Genomic DNA, 19,241 nt, shown 5'->3' with positions numbered 1-19,241 from the left:
CACAATTGATATTTTATGCTGTGATTTTGTGCCTTATGAGTAGTCTTTAGGAAAATAAATTATTTATATATATTAAATGTAAAATTTTGACATTTTTAATTTAGTAAATATGGAAAGTTAAAAATAAATCACCAATTTTCTTTATTGAGACCAGAGATGGATGTTCTCGTTAAGAAGTTCAAGTGTATGAGTAGCTTCTTCCTTTGATTCCTGAGATAACTGATTGATTCCGCTTCCGGCTTCCTGATAGGCGCGTGAAGCAAGTTCATGAGCTTCTGCTGTCTCGCCGAGAATTTCGTAAATAAAAACAGCAAAGTTGAGGGCAAGACCTAATCTAAGTGGATGGTAAGTTGGTAATGATGTATCAGCAAGAGCGGCAGCTTCCTGGTATGATGCCTTGCATTTAGCTGCAACGTCTGGTCTACCAGAGTTTGGAGTTGCCTCCCATTTGTAACGATAATAATCTGCTGTCAATTTAATATAAAATACGCGAACTTCTGGTTCTGTAACAGATGGAAGGAGTGTATTTTGAATAAGTGAGATTACTTCATCGCACTTTTGAGAAAGTGCTTCTGAACATTCGAGAATTGATAAATCTACGTCAAATCCGTGTGCATCATCTTGTAAGAGACGAATTGAATCACGAAGAGGACTGACAATTCCTTTGTATGCTGAGCTCAATAAGTTTCTTTCATTGAATGAAAGTGGACGGCCTTGATTAATAACATCTCTCATATATCTGATGCAGTCTTCATACTTACCGCATTCCTGGGCGACTTTTGCCATGAAGACGTTGACTTCTCTGACTCCGTCCATTCCTAGTATTTAAAAAACGGTTTTATAAAATTCACCTGAGCAAGTGAAACGAATAAAACCCGTATATTAGATCATAATTGGAACTTGATACTGAAGGTTAGATTGTTTCAATTACATTCGTCATCAAATATTAGCAAAAACCGAATGAATTCCAACCAATTCATTTGAAAAAGTATGATTTTGCGATTTTTGTAGTTCTTTTGGAGAGAAAATACGAAATCTATTATCATAATTTTCCAAAAAAAATTGAAAATCAATTTTATCAAGAATTTTTCTTTTGAAAAATTTATCATTTTTTCAAAATTGAAATAATTTTGGAAATTTTGGATTGAGTTTTATAAAAAATAAATCGATAGAACATTTTAAATTTAATTTGTAATTTAATAATTAAAACAATTTTGCAAAATTTTCTCTTTTGTTCAATAATTTTTATATTAATTCTGAAATATTTAACTAAACTGTAAATAAAATTATATTATTACAGATTCTATTTAGATAAATGTGTTTCTGGGGTTTAATTTCTTGCTTGATATCTTATCTTATTCATATCTTAATATCCTTCGCATTTATAACCGAAATTTCACTATATATCAATTACATATACTATGATAATTCTTTATTTATTCCCATACTGCTAAGAATAGCATATTTAATGAAATTCTTAATGCTCCGTAATTGAAACTTCATTATTACATAGACTAATTTCACTTCTCAATATATTTGTTTAGATGTGTTTAATGGTCTTTATTTTCCTTATCTCACCATGTTTTACACATAGTGGGTCAGATTTTGACGTAAACTACACAATTTTGATTTCTCACAAATCATTTCACTGATGACGAATCCATACGAATGGTTTGACAAAAGGGCTAAGGACTGGAATCAGACCCCAGGTAAGATCGAACTTTGCACAAGGTTTGTTGCTGAAGTTAGAAAGCAGGCCAATATTACACCTGAATCAAGAATACTTGATTTTGGCTGTGGAACAGGCTTAAATGGAATTTACTTAATCAACGATGCTAAGACGATCGGATTCCTTGATCCTTCTTCTGGAATGATCGAGCAAGTTAAGAAAGAACTCGCTGAAATTAACAAAACCAATGTCGAAATCTACAATCAAGAAATTTCACAAACAACAATGGAACCATTTGACTTTGTTGTTTCATCAATGGCATTCCACCACGCTGAAGATTTAAAGGGAACAATTTCTGCCATCGCTGAAAAGATGAAAGTGGGCGGAAAATGCTTCATATGCGACCTTCATAAAGAAGATGGAAGCTTCCATGCCGGATTTTGCACAGTTCCTCATAATGGCTTTGACATCGAAGAACTCAAGCAAACATTCTTACAGAATGGTTTCTCCAAAGCTGAACATATCGATTTTGGAACTTACTTACAGAAGGAAAGAGAATATCCTTTATTTGTCTTAACAGCTACAAAATAATTTATTTATTCTGCAAAAATAAAAGATTTAGTATTTTACACGCTTTTTAGATACACTTTATATTACATGCAATGCCCTTATTTTCATATTAATTGTAAATATTTTTAGAAAATGCTAAAATGTTTCACAAATCATTTAGAAAGATATATATCTTTAGTTTTGAATATCCAATGTGATGCAATAAGTATCGGAAAAATAATAATGAGGTATTTTGTTGATATAACGTTTAAGTTGTGACATGATTGAACATTATATGAACTGTATTAATGTAGTAGATAACTTATGTATTAATGCCTTGTCTATCCAATGATAGAAGTGACTCTATAATAAAATGAAATAAAATCGTTTCTCTAATTTATATTGTCACTTTTTCGAATGTAAAAAAATATAAAAAATGGAAACTCCTGAAATAATCAATGATCTAAGCAACCAAAGAGTGAAAGCAAGTGAACAAAATGAAAAGAAACGTCTCGAGGCTGCGGTCCAGGAGTTGGAACTGCTAAAAAGACAGCAGAGCGTTTTAGAATCCACATTAAATGATTTACAGTTTTCGATTGATGAGTTAAAATGCGAAAGAGCCGAAAAAGAAAAAATGCTCGAAGAAAATGAACCAGAAGTCGAACATGGCGCTTTCTTCAAAATTCTGACACAGCTCGAAAATAGAGAAGTCGAATTACAAGAAAAAATCAAAGAACAGAAGAAGATTTATGCAGATTTAATGCATGAACAATCAATTGTTCAGCAGAAAAACAAGAAACTTCAAAAAGAATTTGAAACTCAAAAGGTTCATTTACATAATGACGAAATGAATTCCCGTACAGCCAGAGATAAACTCGATGTTTTGACAACAGAAATTATCGAAAAAGAAAATGAATACCATGACTTATGCGAGCTTGCAGAGCAACTAGAACAAGAATTAGTACAAAAATCAGAGGAAAACAAGAATGCCAACGAAAACCTCAACGAAAATCTTAAGAAGCAGAGAGATAAGCTCATCGTAGACCTCATTAGACGTCAAGCTGAAGAAAATGATATGAAAAATAAAATTATACAAACAGAACGTGAGTGCGCAGCTCGAAAGAAACAACAAGAACGAGAAATTAAGAAGGCTGAATCAATTAATGAATGGAAAATCGTTAGGCAAAAGTTAAATACAATAATTATTAAATCTAAAAAGAAATTAAACGATACACTCAAATCTCTTGAATCTACACGTAATAAAGAAACTGCTCTTCGTGCGAAATTCAAAGAATTACTTGGAGAAGATGATCCAGGAGATGGAACTGGACAAATGGCAAGGAGGATGCTTCAAGCCGAAATACAAAGACTTTCTAATCTTCCAGATGATGAATATGAACAAGATCTTGCAGTCGAAAGAGAATATTACGATTCCCTCAAGAGACAGATCGAAATATTAGAAAATAGTATAAAGAAATTTGAAGGGTATAGAACAGACATACTTAGCTCTCTTGACGAAGAACTTATTCAAGCATCAAACGACGGATACGTTCGCCTCTTAAAGCAAGACTTGCAGGAGTCTATCCAAATGAAAAATGGCAACTATTGAATCATATTCCTATGTAATTTTTCATTATTTTTCTTGATTTTTTATATTTCATCCTATTAGAACTCAGAAAGTCGAAGTTCTAATAGGAAATATAGCAATATATACAGACTTTGGAATTTCCTTATCTAATTCGGATCAAATCTTTATTTAATAAAATTATTTTATGTTTGTATGTAAGACTTATGTTTTTTTTATCACAAACACTGCTATATACATACATATATATACTAACAATTTACCAACCGATATACGCTCTCAATACAATTAAACTGCATAAAAATTAGATTACCAAATGTTTTGCAAACGCTTGATGTCATTAGCTTCATCATTATGAACCAGACTACCCCATGCACTGTTGATATTAATAGAGAAAAAGATCTTTTTGTGCTTATCTTGAATCAATGATTGATAATTTTGGGTCTTTATATCAAATAAAAAGGGTCTTTCTAAATTCAAATCATAATGCCTTCCCATTTTCAGTCACGAGCCGGCCTTATGATATGGATCATAGCACCTCTATTTATTGTTTTCTCATTTTTAGCTACAATGAGAGAAAAAGATCCACAAAAAGTATTCGAAAAAAGGCATATTTACAGAAATAAGCAATATAATTGGAAATTAGGTACAAATCCACCACCACCAAAGCTATCTACTAATGGACAGTCTGATAAACTATATGTAATGATTCTAGATAGTGAATTCGAATCGCGACCACACCAATGCATAATGAAACGCCAGTGGATGGATCCATTTCTTGAACATGTTGAAGTAGATGGTATAGAAGTTTACTCTGCTAATGCCTGGACAAATAAAGAATGTAATTTATCTTCAATTACTATTCCAGAATTACCAGAACAAAAGATCAATCCTGGGGCATTTCTTCTTTACGAGTCTCTAAAACTGTTCCTTGAAAGATCAGATGCTGGTTGGCTTTATATAATTGGAGATGCTGCTTACATTAAGGTTGACCGATTTTTCGCATGGCTTGGAAACATAATGAAGTCACATAGTGCATTAACAGAGAATTTTATCATAGGAAGCTGCGTTGAAGAACGATATTTCTTCCAAATGTTGTTAACAAGCTCAGGAGTGTTACTTTCTCGCGCATATGTAAAGAGACTAGTTGCAACTAGAGATGACGACCTCTGGGATGTTTCAATGGCTGTTGGAATTACGGCAGACGAAATTTTAGCAAAAATTTCGGACAAAATTGGTGTTTACATACCAGGAAAGCAAACATCAGACTTGGTTGGAAGAGGATTTACAGATGCAAGCCATTATAAGATTCTTATGGACAAAGATTTCGATAATTTACCAAAATGCAATATTCCTCAAGAATATTTGCGACCATTTGCTGGTGAACTTGGTCTATGTACAGCACAAATCATGAAATTCAATGATATAAGGGTCTGGAGCGCTACAAGACATTTAGGCAAACAGAAGTTCTTGGAAGACGCTGAAGAGATGCTTAACAATAATCCTGATTCCTTGGGATACTATTGGGATCGATTATATCTAACATTATGTAAATTATATTAATTTTGTTTGTATTTTTATAGTAAAGCTAATTAAAATTTAATAGGAAAAGTTTTTAAGTAGTAAACAATGTTAAATTTGTTCATATTTTATACAGAAAAAATTTGATTCATTTCTCTTTAGTGTTTGATCAAATATTGAATGGAATATAAAGAAGATTCTTCAAACGAAGTTACAATAGACTCAAATGGTATAGATCCGCATAAAATTCTTTCAGATCAAAATCAAATTGAAAAAGATATTGAACAAAATAACAAAAAACAGATATCATTCTTCGATGTTACAGTTTCAGAAAACAATTCATGCTCAGATGAATATCTGAAAGCAATTTTCAAAGCAATAACAGAAATTTACCAAAGATCTTTCATGCCAATACAGGACTCTGAAGAAAAACTTTATGATTTTATCTTCGAACTAAGTGATTCTAACCACAAAAACGTGCTCAAAGAACTAATTTCAGATTTCGATATTCCTGCTTATATTTTCGGTAAAATACATAATGATAATCACAGAAATTTGCTACCAAAACGAATTCTTGCGCTAACTACGTGCCTAGAGTTAAATTTTCAATTATTTAATGAAGATTACTTCGATTTTATTCTAAATACCTTATTTTTAGAACAAAACATTGAAAATACAGACGAATTCACTGCTGTTCTTGCATTTTTAGCAAATTTCACAGATGAAAACAATATTCAATTATTTCCAGTAGAATTCTTTCCGATTCTATCAGAATTAATGTCTTTGCATGTCTTTAACATCATATATAGACATACAATTCTACTTATATTAAAAATAATTCAAGTTTTATCTCCAAATGATGAAATTAATGATTTCATTTCTAATTGTTTTGTTTTCATTAATGAATTCATCGAACAAGCTCCATCTTATGCCAATAATGCTATATTGCAATTAATTTCAGCCATTTCTGATTTCAATACAAGTTATCTAAATTATCTTATTCCATCTTTAGATCATATTTCAGCATTTGGTCAGATTTCATATCAAACAATATTTTCAGTGATCAGATCTTCACTATCTTTTGATTTTCTAACAGATCAAGTTTTTTCTGCAATTTTTGATACATTGACATTATCAACTATTGATGATTTATTAATAATTGAATTATACTCAATGTTAAATATGCTAATTTCCAAAGATTCAGAAAAATTTTATGAGATATTTTTAAATGATCATAGCAATGTCGAAATCATGATGAATTCAATTCAAACTCTATTCTCAAGCACATCATTTAATATAGTTGCAGTAGTTGGGCGATTTTATTCGGTATTATTTTATTATTTTCCTAGTTTAATTGAAAATAAGAAATATTTCGATATCGAGAACTTTAAAAGGATCTGTGAGGTCCAAACAGAACTTGTAATAATTGTTCTCAACGCATTTGATTCAACTTTATCTTTCATTATGAGAACAAACGAAAATGAGGCTCGAGAATTCATAGAAATGATCCAAAACTCCGAAATACTTGATGATATCTGTGATTACGTCGATGATTTAGATAATGATGAAATTCAAACTGAATGCGATCAAATTATTAACAAATTTATACCCGATGAATAAAAATATCCAATTTACATCCTTCTTTTTTATTTGTTATTTTAATATTAAATTTATTTCTTATTTCTGATTTATTACTTTCATATATTTGAACATTGCTTTATATTCAGCTTATTTAGCTTTCTCTTTCAGAAATTTATCATGAGTAGACTTAGATAACGAATCTTCTTTAAATAAAGATCTTTACATGTTTTTCTTTCTTAAAAGTGAGATGATTATCATATAGACAAAGGTTAAACACACTATATCCTGAAAAACATTGAAATTAAAAGAAAATTAAATAATTTTTTTTATTAAGTATGAAATCAACATGTACTCTATAAATACAAAATAATAAATATAAATATACAAATGCCTCAGCATTAAATTAACAATATAAAATTTCATAATTTTTTTTTTCAGAGTTTAAGCTCTTCAACCTTTTCTCTGAACCATTTAGCAACGGAATTGACCAATGTAGCGTAGTACTGCATGCTTGGAGTTATCGGAATTAGTCCCATTTCGTCACAAAGTATTGTATGTTCAAGATAAGCGGCCATTGACGATGTCTTCGATGGATTGACAAGTATGAACAAGAAGATTGATGCTGGAACTAAGACATCTGCTCCAATTTCTTTGAATCCGTAAAATGAAAGCAAAAACTGCAAAGAATTCAAAGCTTTATCAATCCATACCATTATAGATACAGATGTTGTTTCTTCTGAAGCTCTTCTTAAGCAATCTTGTGCCAATCCAAGTAATGTTGGATCATTTTGGAATCTTTCGAGCCATTTCTGGGAATTCATGCTTATTAGTTCATCTTTGTGGTTTGTGATCATATCCGATATCTTCTTATCCATTTCTACGTAGTTTGGATGAAATTCATTAAATGTTTGCAGGGAAATACACTTTGTTAGGCGTGTATATAACAAAGGTAAAAATCTCTCTTGAGTTATAACTATCTTGTTCTTATCAACGAAAGTTTTGAACGAATTAATTAAAAATTCGAAACTTTCTAAGAATGCAGCTGGTTTTTGATTGAGTTCTGGTATGTTAAGCTGATCAAACAAGTGTTCCGTCTTATCCCACTCCAATAAAATCAAATTATCTTTCTTTTGGTTGAGATATTCGATACATTGCTGGGATTGAGTGAACAATATCTTGAACGAGTCCGTATTTATCTTTCCTGACAAAGTCTGCTGTCTGTGAGCCATTCTTTGGTCGTATTTCTCCTTTAATAAATTAATATAATAATTTACGTCGTTGCTTGCTTTATTCATCTCCATCATCTGTCTTAGCTCATCCAGTTGTAGTTCGCATTGCAATCTAGTCGGTCCCGTCCTTAATGCAACTGCATATTCCAAAGTTTCGAGAAAACTTCCTCTTGGCTTGGAAACGTCTAAAGAAATAATAAGAGATCTGATTAATGATTCGAATGGATCATTTTGTTCTTCAGTGTCACTTTTTTCATCGTTTTCATCGTTTTCAAAATTTTTCTCTCTTTGATAAGGAATTTGAAAGACATCATCGGTTGTTGGGATTTCAATATCACGATTTAGGATACTTGTGATGATTCTGCAGTCGTCTTTTAACAAATAAATGAGTTTTTCGTTTTTCATTAAAACTGTCTTTAATTTTTCTTCATTTGGTTGAGTTCTGACGTAATTCTTGGCCGTGGCAATATCTGTGATAAGAGAATCTATGATTTCGGAGCATTCTTCGATCTGTGGAACCATGTATTCAAATGTTTTCGTTTCTATGCATGGAAGAAGGCCGTAAAGCGATGGATTGAGTAAAACTGGTTCTAGTATTGACTTTACGAAGAATTCTTTGGCATCTTTGACGTCATTCAGTATTTGTCTGAGTGATATTGGGAATAAGAACGAACGATTAGAGAAAAGGCCAATCAAATCACGTAAAGGACGCTGTTCTTGAAGTATTATTTCTGCATCTATGCGAACAGAATCGAGAAAAACGTAAAAAGACTGATGAACTAAAATTGATTTTGTTAAAATCGGGTAAAATTTCGGATCAAATGTTTTGAAGAATTCGATGTAGCTTTCAATTTCATAGTCACTCCAAAAACATGAGAACAAAGCTGGGATGAATGAAAAAACAATGTAATTTTCGGATTCTGGATGCTCTGTGAGGAATTTTGAGATACCATCTACGGTGTTTTGTATTTGCTTTGGGTCTTTAACAGTTGCTATTGCATTTTGATAAGCTCTTTGCTGCGTAGCTGTGAAACCAGATGGGAAGTTCTTTGAAAGCGTGATCAGGTCAGGAACCGGAATGACAGCTCCAGTTTTCATTTGTTCAACAATCGATAGATGAAGTGAATAAACTTTTCTTGTTAAAAATATTAATTTTTTGATTGAATCGTATGAATCTTTTTGAAATGATTTGATTTTCTGCCATTCTATATCAAAGAAAGCTTGCTCACGATGTAGAAGCTGCTTTAAAGTTAAAAGTGAGTCTGGACTCGTGCTCATTTCAACTCGTTGTCACTTTTTATTCAATTTCCATGCTATCTTATCGTTAAGGGTGGCTTCCGACCAAATTGTCACTTTTTAGCCCAAGTGAGAAAATTTCGTAATTTATAACCAAGTTTTTTAAAATCTATATTTAATAAAGATTCTATTTTTCTTATTAAATTTCAAAAATGAGGGGGTTCGGAATCGTCCACAAATTGCCGAAGAGAAAGGGACAGACTAGCCCATTGTCACTTTTTAATTTAGCAAATGAACGCTTATGGAGTGGAGTTTTTGGGTAAATCTGATTTGCTTATAAATGAAATAAAATCAAAAGAAACCATATTGGCATTATATTATGCAAAAATAAATGATCTTACTTAGTACTTTTAAAGTTAATTTCAGAAAAAATTTGACACAATGGTATCCGGCACATACAAGTGGTGTACAACCAAAATATAAGTTAGTTTAAACATATATTGCTATATCTCATGATCTTACTTAGTACTTTTAAAGTTAATTTCAGAAAAAATTTGACACAATGGTATCCGGCACATACAAGTGGTGTACAACCAAAATATAAGTTAGTTTAAACATATATTGCTATATCTCATGATCTTACTTAGTACTTTTAAAGTTAATTTCAGAAAAAATTTGACACAATGGTATCCGGCACATACAAGTGGTGTACAACCAAAATATAAGTTAGTTTAAACATATATTGCTATATCTCATGATCTTACTTAGTACTTTTAAAGTTAATTTCAGAAAAAATTTGACACAATGGTATCCGGCACATACAAGTGGTGTACAACCAAAATATAAGTTAGTTTAAACATATATTGCTATATCTCATGATCTTACTTAGTACTTTTAAAGTTAATTTCAGAAAAAAATTTGACACAATGGTATCCGGCACATACAAGTGGTGTACAACCAAAATATAAGTTAGTTTAAACATATATTGCTATATCTCATGATCTTACTTAGTACTTTTAAAGTTAATTTCAGAAAAAATTTGACACAATGGTATCCGGCACATACAAGTGGTGTACAACCAAAATATAAGTTAGTTTAAACATATATTGCTATATCTCATGATCTTACTTAGTACTTTTAAAGTTAATTTCAGAAAAAATTTGACACAATGGTATCCGGCACATACAAGTGGTGTACAACCAAAATATAAGTTAGTTTAAACATATATTGCTATATCTCATGATCTTACTTAGTACTTTTAAAGTTAATTTCAGAAAAAATTTGACACAATGGTATCCGGCACATACAAGTGGTGTACAACCAAAATATAAGTTAGTTTAAACATATATTGCTATATCTCATGATCTTACTTAGTACTTTTAAAGTTAATTTCAGAAAAAATTTGACACAATGGTATCCGGCACATACAAGTGGTGTACAACCAAAATATAAGTTAGTTTAAACATATATTGCTATATCTCATGATCTTACTTAGTACTTTTAAAGTTAATTTCAGAAAAAATTTGACACAATGGTATCCGGCACATACAAGTGGTGTACAACCAAAATATAAGTTAGTTTAAACATATATTGCTATATCTCATGATCTTACTTAGTACTTTTAAAGTTAATTTCAGAAAAAATTTGACACAATGGTATCCGGCACATACAAGTGGTGTACAACCAAAATATAAGTTAGTTTAAACATATATTGCTATATCTCATGATCTTACTTAGTACTTTTAAAGTTAATTTCAGAAAAAATTTGACACAATGGTATCCGGCACATACAAGTGGTGTACAACCAAAATATAAGTTAGTTTAAACATATATTGCTATATCTCATGATCTTACTTAGTACTTTTAAAGTTAATTTCAGAAAAAATTTGACACAATGGTATCCGGCACATACAAGTGGTGTACAACCAAAATATAAGTTAGTTTAAACATATATGCTATATCTCATGATCTTACTTAGTACTTTTAAAGTTAATTTCAGAAAAAATTTGACACAATGGTATCCGGCACATACAAGTGGTGTACAACCAAAATATAAGTTGGTTTAAACATATATTGCTATATCTCATGATCTTACTTAGTACTTTTAAAGTTAATTTCAGAAAAAATTTGACACAATGGTATCCGGCACATACAAGTGGTGTACAACCAAAATATAAGTTAGTTTAAACATATATTGCTATATCTCATGATCTTACTTAGTACTTTTAAAGTTAATTTCAGAAAAAATTTGACACAATGGTATCCGGCACATACAAGTGGTGTACAACCAAAATATAAGTTGGTTTAAACATATATTGCTATATCTCATGATCTTACTTAGTACTTTAAAGTTAATTTCAGAAAAAATTTGACACAATGGTATCCGGCACATACAAGTGGTGTACAACCAAAATATAAGTTAGTTTAAACATATATTGCTATATCTCATGATCTTACTTAGTACTTTTAAAGTTAATTTCAGAAAAAATTTGACACAATGGTATCCGGCACATACAAGTGGTGTACAACCAAATCTTCGACTCGATGAACTTGTCATCGAGTTATATTCCAGTGTTGTTCCTTCATTCCTGATTAAGTTGCAAATTAAAGGTCTGGATTCAGAGAGAAGTGTTAAAGTTATCAAAAAAGTCACAAGAGATTTCGAAGAAATGACACAATTTAAAAAAGTCGAATGCATCAGTATGCTTGAAGCTGTTCAGAAAGGTCTGAAAAATGATACACTTGATCCCAACATTGTTTACTCAACATTAAAAATATTATTGCAAAGAAAACATTTGATTTAATAAACATTTAATTTATTATAATTAATTTTTTATTACAGTATAGTAAAAATGCTATAAATAAATTATTATATTTTATTAAAATGTGACTTTTAATAGTAAGTGAATAAAATAAATCAGGAATTGGGAAAGAAATAAGGTTAATTAAAAATAATGAAAATTACAAGTTTAAGGTTAATGAAAAGTGACAATGGGCGAGTTTGTCCCCCACTCATTGAACACCATATGTTTTTGTATACTTTTACAAAAAAATTAATAGATTTGTGATACTTCCCCCGATGATAGAATTGAATAGCTTACATTTTGACAGAACTTAATATGGAACAGTAGTATATGAGTGCGGGTTGTGTGACTTTTTTTGTTACATCTATATATAGACGATGCATTAAAATATATTTATTTATAAATCATTAAAAAATTAACATTAATTTTAAAATAATTTATTTTTTTATCTTTTATAAAAGAAGCTATATATAGATGATGTCAGATATTCCGCGATTAATTAAACATTGTTTAAATCCCGAATGGATTAAACTTCAATTTAAAAATGAAGATTGTGAATTATTAAATGAATATGAAAGCCAAAATAAGCTAATGAGGTATAAATATAATGATAAAGAATATTTAATTTCATGGAATCAATGGAGTCATAATCAAAGACCTCATAAACGAGAAGAAGAAATTGAAAATAATGAAATGGAAATCATTGATGACATTAAAGAGGATGGAATTCCTAAATTTTGTAGAAAAACCTTTAGAACTAAGTTAGGAGCATATAAACGTAGAGTATTAAATCCTGAATATCTTAAACATATATTTAAAAAGGAAGACTGTGAATTATTAAACGTTAATGATTATGAAAATGCAAAATCAAAACTGAGATATAAATATATTGGAAGTGATGAAAGATGTAAAGATAAAGATAAAGTTTATACAGTTTCATATAATAACTGGCACACGTTAGGGATAAGAAAACATTTAGGAGATTATGGTAAAAGTTCTGAATTCTTTAAATCTAGTATATACGAGAGAGTAAAAGAAATCAGATATAATTATCATTCATGAATGAAAGATTCACTACCATAATGAAATAAAAAAAATAGATTTTAAACATTCATGTCTTACATTTATGAAAATTTATTTTTATTTTGTATGAAACCGATTTTAAAAATTCATGTCTTACATTTTTTGAATAATTTATTTTTTTTAATTCGTAAGAAAATGAGTGGATCAAGATTCGTAACCGTCAATCAATTAATGGATGTTCTTTCACCAATTCTTGAAAATGTTAAACAAGTAGATGTTTATTTCGATGATTATGTAGAAAGTATATATTATAAAGGTAAGTTTAATATTAAACCTATTGCTTTTGCATTTGATAATAAATTAATCGAAAATTCAAAAATTTGGGAATTAATTCCAGATATTGAATTTATAACAAATATTAATGATAAATGGTTTAAACGAATTCCAACCACAAAAGTTCTTTGTAAATTAATGAAAAAAAAAAAAAAAAAAAAAAAAAAAAAAAGGGAGTGGGGCTTCCAGGCACTTCGTGCCTTCTAGCCCTAAGAATTTTTCCCAAGACCCAAGAGGAGGACCGAACCCCAGCCGACCAGCCGTTGATTTTTTTGTCAAGACTTCTTCGTAAATGTTTTGTCAAGACTTCATCGTAAATGTTTTGTCAAGACTTCTTCGTAAATGTTTTGTCAAGACTTCTTCATCGTAAATGTTTTGTCAAGACTTCTTCGTAAATGTTTTGTCATGATTTCATCGTAATGAGCGTAAATGACCCAAAAATATAATTTAGGTGAAGAGGTGAGATGTCACCCGTTTTCTCACCTGTTTTCTCACCTCTTGAATTTTCATGATTTCATCGTAAATGTTTTGTCGAAACTTCTTCATCGTAAATGTTTTTAACTTCACTTAAAATGCCACGTAAGCTACGTAAGAATATACGTAAGAGGAAGGGAGCATTGAAACATCCAAAAGTAAAACTGACACCACAACAACAGTTGCAACAACAAATGCTGAATGACCCCACTATGTTGCAACAAATGTCAAGCAATCCTATGCTTTTAAACCGAGTTGTTGGTGCACAGAGTGGAGGTTTAAGAGCGGCACTTTTAGCGAAAATGGCAGGCTATGGTGGAGCTGCAGACGGAACAGCCTATAACCCTCAAAGTCAAATGAATTTGAGTTCACTCAAAAATCAAATAACAGATGTCAAAAAGTCAAACATAGACATACAGAAGCAAATAAGTGAAAACGAAAAGAAACTAGAATATGACAGACACACAAAGAAACTCAATGAGTTAAACGTAGAGAAAAAGAAGAAAGAAGAACAACTGAAAGAACTAAGTACAGAGGAATATGCGAAAAAAAGTGTCAGAAAAAGCAGCAGAAGTAGCAAAAATGGAACAAGATGTCATAAATTTGAAAAACCATACTACTCGATATAAAGTACTGAAAGATGAAGAGATAAAACAAAAAGCCCTGAAGACATATATGGATAGCGATGAGTATAAAAAAGAAGTTGAAGCAAATGTAAAGCAGAAAAACTTTTACAGTTGCAAAACCAAACCGTACAGTATGAAAACTTAGCACAAGAAAGTAAAAATAACGACGCAGCCATGCAAAAGGCAATGAAAAGCGCAGAATATATAAAAGCTAACAATGACTGGTTAGATGCCCAAGCCAACGCTAAAGCAGCCCAGCTTATAGGGTCAATAAGGACAAAAATACAAGCGGATGAAGACAGTTCAAATGAAGCTTTAACAAATGCTGACTTTAAGAACGCCTTCGAAGCTCTTCATAGTGAAGGTGAAACAAGTGAACGACTTCTCATCTGGAAAGAAACTGAAGTCTGAAGGTTTCGACAAAGAGTTAAAAGAAGTAGCACAAAATATGACGAAAATAACAGATGCAGCAACGAGACAGGCAGTTCAAAGTGCCTATGACGCCGTTAGAGCAACTGTTGTGAAAAGTCAAGAAAAAGAGTTACAACAGACCAAAACAGACCTAGTAAATGCTTTCTTAAAAACGAAAAGTCAGGTAGGACATTATGCTGCAGATGGAACATATGTGCCAGCTGGTGGAACTTATATACCACCAAACCCTCCAAGAGAAGCACCTGCACCAGGACTACCTAAAACATTTACATCGTCACATGGACACAGACACAGGCATGCACCAAAACCAGCACAACAACCACCTCCACAACCAGCACAACAACCAACACAACAACCAGCACAGCAACCAACAGTTCAAAACCCTGCACAACAACAACCACAAACAGAGCAAGGACATAAAAGAAGTAGAGAACAAGGAAACCAAGAATTCTTAAAAATGCTTAAAGAAGAGTGGTTTCCCAGATACTGTTGACTTTAGTGACAGATATAAAGAAGCTATTAGAAAGTTCAAGGATGGAAATACTGACCCGAACCTATTTAGCTTTATGGCTCAGCACCAAAACGGATATAATCTCAAACCTGGAAAATACAAGCTCGCTAAGGGATATGATTTAATAGCATATCATCCAAATGACATGGATGAATTTACTCCGAGAATTTGATGTCAGAGCTAAATGACAATTCAACTTTCGTCATGAAACGCGTAAAAAATAGAGACGGAACGAAAGAACAAAAGCTTATGAATGCGGATGACGTAGATAGGGAAATTGTTGAAAACGGTCTCGGAATATATGAAATGCCAGCAGATGAGGTACAAGAAACTCCACAGGAAGAAGTTCAGATACAACCAGACATGGAAGAAATAGTTCAGCAACAACAGCTAGAAGAGCCTGAAGGAAACGAACAAGTCCTTCCTTTGGAAACTAACTTCACAGAACTAGATGAAGATTTGGAACAGCCGAAAAATCTTGACCCTCAACAAGAGTATGCGGAGAATATGGAATATTTCCAAGAGTCTAAAAAAAATTCGGCTGACATAGTAGAAGAATATCGAAAAATGTTTGCCGACATACAAAAGACTCCAACATCAGATGAAAATATCCAGCATAGAATGGAAGAACTGAAAAAAAAATGTACACAAATACAACAACCCTTTTTACTTACGAGCATTTAACGTTCAATCTTCGGATGAACTCGGTGAAAATAAAAGGTTAAATTTCAACAAAACATATAGAAATGAAACATTGTTTAAAGTTCATTCAGAACCTAGCCAATATGGAAACAAACCTACTTTTGTTTCTGCAGACGATGGAACTACAATGAGATGGGGTCATAAAGCTAATCCGGATAGGTGGTTCATAAACTTACAACCACAATTCCAAGAAGTTGTAGACGCAATGGAAGTGAATGGTGAACCAGATGTAGCTGGTATTTTCAGCGCGGCTTTAATGCCATTGAAAGATATGAAAGATGCAGATATTTTGGACCAGTATGAAATGAACATGGCTGATGGAAATATAACACCTGACGTTCTAAAACATTTATCTCAAAGAACTACACAGAACCATAGAGATGGTATATTTGGTGAAGAGTTTAGAAAGAAAGTTAGGGAGATAGAAGGAAGAGAACCTATTGTACATGACCTTGCAAACGAAAGTTTACAAAATGTCATAAAAACTTACTTTGCAGACAATGAACCGAGAAGGGATGAATATTTAAGTAAACTCAAATGGACAGTACCAAATGAAATGTTAGTATTGAAAAACATGTTCCTTGACAAAATAAAACCAACTACAGAAATAAACGACGCAAGACTGAAAGATTGGGTAAAAGCTTTCCCATTCACAAAAGATATAGTTGGTAACATGGAAAGAAAACCAGAATGGCTACAAAAACATATATTTGGAAACGAGCTTATTCCATATGGACAGGCACTGTTTGAAGAGCTTGAACCGGAAACTCAGGAAAGAGTCATGCAAACAATAAGCGACGACTCAAATACAAACTATGACAAACTCTTTCTAGGATATAGGTTACCTGAGATGGGCGACCAGAGCCAAAAGGCAAAAAGGACATGGGAAATTTGCAACATACTAGATGAACATAATGCAAAGATGCAACAACTTCAAGCAGAGGGCAATGAAGGAAAAAGAAGAGTTAAAAACTCAGTCAGGAAGAAAGTAAAGCTTGGTCCACGTGGGTTCTATTATGACATATAAATCCAACTATTCTATATTTTTACTCATATGAAATGTACGCCGCTCAGAATATAACGCCAACAGTTTTGGATGCTATGAATGGAAATGTTTCCGAATGGTATAACGAATGCGACAATGCCATTAGAAGGTCAGAAATAGTTCCTGGAACTTACGAATATACAACTGCTGTTTCTTATGGAAACGTAGGTGAGTTTGGAGAAGGTTCTTCAACAACAGTAGATATTGCTTGCGACAGGTTTCATATAATTTCTATTGACAACTCTTTCTTATACGTGGAACAAGACATTGAAATAAAACCTTCTGCCAAGTTGTCTGACAAGAAAGGTTGCAATGGAATTTTCTATGTCGGATACCAATATGCTCCAGAAGTTTTCATGGGATATAAGATATATTCTAACTCTGACTTAGTTCAAACAGTAACATGGGCAAACTATGAATGGTTCGCTTTGAGAAACTCAGTACAACCACAAGCTAGAGAACAAACAGACCAGTATGCCACCATTGAGAAAATAAGAAGACTTGACCCTAACGTTCCAGGAGTTTATGTTGACCTTTCTGGACAAACTGCAGCAGCAGTAACCAAAGTAAAATTGAAACTTAGAGTTCCTTTGTCATCTTTCCTCATCTTCAGGTTTTTAAGATACTTGCCAAACTGGGCAGAAAAATTTCTATCGAACTTACTCCAAGCAAAAATAACTTAGTCATTGCACCAAACACAAGACCCATTCACTCTTACTGTAGCTGGAACTGGTGGAGCCAAGTTCTGTGACTTTTGCAAAGACAAAGTTGACTTAGACTTTGGTTTCTCAAACCTCAACACTGAAGTAAACTACTACTTCAATGCTGCTGGAACTGCTTGGGACCCAGTTAAGTTCACATGCGAAAAGTTTGAATGCAAGAGAATAGAAAGCAGACTTGCAGTCTATATGTTGGACCCAGATATTTCAAATGCTTTAGCTGCCAAATATATTGCAGTTCCACTTATGTTCCCTATACACCAAATATCTGTCAAAGACTTTGCAGGTGAAGTTGGAAACCAAAGTGCTGACCCAGGTGCAAGAACAGATATTGCTTTAACAACTGCAATGAAACATGCAGATACTATGTTTGTACTGTTCAGACGAACTATAAATGACTATTCTTGTTTCTACAACCCTGGTATTAAATATCATATAAACATAGATGGCAAATACTATCCAAGAGAAGAATATTCACAGTTGAGGATATGAGGTCATACAACTTGACATTAGATTGCTATGAACTTTAACAACAACTTCACAACAACCATTAACCCTGAAATGCAAAGTTCTATTATGCCATATGTGAAAGTATGGACTCATACAGGAGCTCAAAACACTCAATATACAAATGGAGACCGTTCAAAACTTTTGGCTTGGCATTCCATTTGCTGACTCAGAAGACTTTATGGGTGGTATTTCAACTGTTGGTACAGTTCAAATACAATATACTGGTGACAGAGACGGTCCAAATGAATTGAAAGCAAAGAAGTTTACAAAACCAATAGCACTTTTCACGGAAGATGCTCTTTTGAAGATTCGTTCGATGAAACCTGCTGGGGCTCCTCAGATTGGCATAACGACAGCTTCCATCGAGCAGATTTTGGCAGCAGGTCAGTAAGTTGTTCTTGAACTGACTTCTCTCCGTCAAATATTGACAGTACGCCAGTTTTGACATAAAATTGTATTATAAAACTTACCTTTAGAAAATATCGGTCAGTTTTGTTGTTATATTTTTGTCTGCTTCAAGAACTTTCACCATCTCGGTTATACCAACTTTCTTTGCTTTATGAAAATATTTTGGTTCAGCAAAGACTGCTATTCTATAACATTTTCCATTGTTTGTATAAAGCTAATTCTATCAATGAACTTGTATTGTTTGTGTGTGTAAACTTTGTTCTGCTTCAATTCGAAGAGATACT

General features: G+C 32.2%; 8 protein-coding genes across 8 annotated transcripts, besides 6 other annotated features; 6 read left to right on the top strand and 2 right to left on the bottom strand.

Moving 5' to 3' along the window:
- Positions 1-42: 42 nt before the first annotated feature.
- Positions 43-822, bottom strand: TVAGG3_0046810 (protein domain specific binding; the record flags this gene model as incomplete). Its single annotated transcript, XM_001309473.2, has 1 exon — positions 142-816. The coding sequence occupies one exon, from the start codon at positions 814-816 to the stop codon at positions 142-144; it is 675 nt and encodes a 224-aa protein (XP_001309474.1).
- Positions 823-1,651: 829 nt separating this feature from the next.
- Positions 1,652-2,260, top strand: TVAGG3_0046800 (hexaprenyldihydroxybenzoate methyltransferase protein; the record flags this gene model as incomplete). Its single annotated transcript, XM_001309474.1, has 1 exon — positions 1,652-2,260. One exon carries the CDS (start codon positions 1,652-1,654, stop codon positions 2,258-2,260), a length of 609 nt encoding a protein of 202 aa, XP_001309475.1.
- Positions 2,261-2,654: 394 nt separating this feature from the next.
- TVAGG3_0046790 (uncharacterized protein) lies at positions 2,655-3,827 on the top strand (the record flags this gene model as incomplete). Its single annotated transcript, XM_001309475.1, has 1 exon — positions 2,655-3,827. One exon carries the CDS (start codon positions 2,655-2,657, stop codon positions 3,825-3,827), a length of 1,173 nt encoding a protein of 390 aa, XP_001309476.1.
- Positions 3,828-4,273: 446 nt separating this feature from the next.
- TVAGG3_0046780 (uncharacterized protein) lies at positions 4,274-5,395 on the top strand (the record flags this gene model as incomplete). The annotated part of the gene is made up of 1 exon (XM_001309476.1): positions 4,290-5,366. One exon carries the CDS (start codon positions 4,290-4,292, stop codon positions 5,364-5,366), a length of 1,077 nt encoding a protein of 358 aa, XP_001309477.1.
- A 66-nt stretch (positions 5,396-5,461) lies between these two features.
- On the top strand, positions 5,462-6,963 carry TVAGG3_0046770 (armadillo (ARM) repeat-containing protein family; the record flags this gene model as incomplete). Its single annotated transcript, XM_001309477.1, has 1 exon — positions 5,505-6,944. The coding sequence occupies one exon, from the start codon at positions 5,505-5,507 to the stop codon at positions 6,942-6,944; it is 1,440 nt and encodes a 479-aa protein (XP_001309478.1).
- Positions 6,964-7,140: 177 nt separating this feature from the next.
- TVAGG3_0046760 (VPS9 domain family) lies at positions 7,141-9,418 on the bottom strand (the record flags this gene model as incomplete). Its single annotated transcript, XM_001309478.2, has 1 exon — positions 7,340-9,412. One exon carries the CDS (start codon positions 9,410-9,412, stop codon positions 7,340-7,342), a length of 2,073 nt encoding a protein of 690 aa, XP_001309479.1.
- Positions 9,419-9,617: 199 nt separating this feature from the next.
- Positions 9,618-9,655: a terminal%2Cinverted (terminal inverted repeat of MuDR-5_TvMULE4 transposon ID:TVAGG3_0046750).
- Positions 9,618-12,384: a mobile genetic element.
- Positions 12,348-12,384: a terminal%2Cinverted (terminal inverted repeat of MuDR-5_TvMULE4 transposon ID:TVAGG3_0046750).
- A 72-nt stretch (positions 12,385-12,456) lies between these two features.
- Positions 12,457-12,497: a mobile genetic element.
- Positions 12,457-12,497: a terminal%2Cinverted (terminal inverted repeat of ISTv3 transposon ID:TVAGG3_0046740).
- A 2,747-nt stretch (positions 12,498-15,244) lies between these two features.
- Positions 15,245-15,517, top strand: TVAGG3_0046730 (protein of unknown function, DUF4106 family; the record flags this gene model as incomplete). Its single annotated transcript, XM_051220919.1, has 1 exon — positions 15,245-15,517. The coding sequence occupies one exon, from the start codon at positions 15,245-15,247 to the stop codon at positions 15,515-15,517; it is 273 nt and encodes a 90-aa protein (XP_051105905.1).
- A 963-nt stretch (positions 15,518-16,480) lies between these two features.
- On the top strand, positions 16,481-17,302 carry TVAGG3_0046720 (protein of unknown function, DUF4106 family; the record flags this gene model as incomplete). Its single annotated transcript, XM_051220918.1, has 1 exon — positions 16,481-17,302. The coding sequence occupies one exon, from the start codon at positions 16,481-16,483 to the stop codon at positions 17,300-17,302; it is 822 nt and encodes a 273-aa protein (XP_051105904.1).
- An 86-nt stretch (positions 17,303-17,388) lies between these two features.
- Positions 17,389-19,241: part of a mobile genetic element that runs on past the window's edge.

Source organism: Trichomonas vaginalis, chromosome IV (genome assembly GCF_026262505.1).
Source record: "Trichomonas vaginalis G3 chromosome IV, whole genome shotgun sequence".
NCBI lineage: Eukaryota > Parabasalia > Trichomonadida > Trichomonadidae > Trichomonas > Trichomonas vaginalis.
The sequence above is the reverse complement of the archived record's forward strand: the minus strand, read 5'-3'. Positions and strand labels throughout refer to the sequence as shown.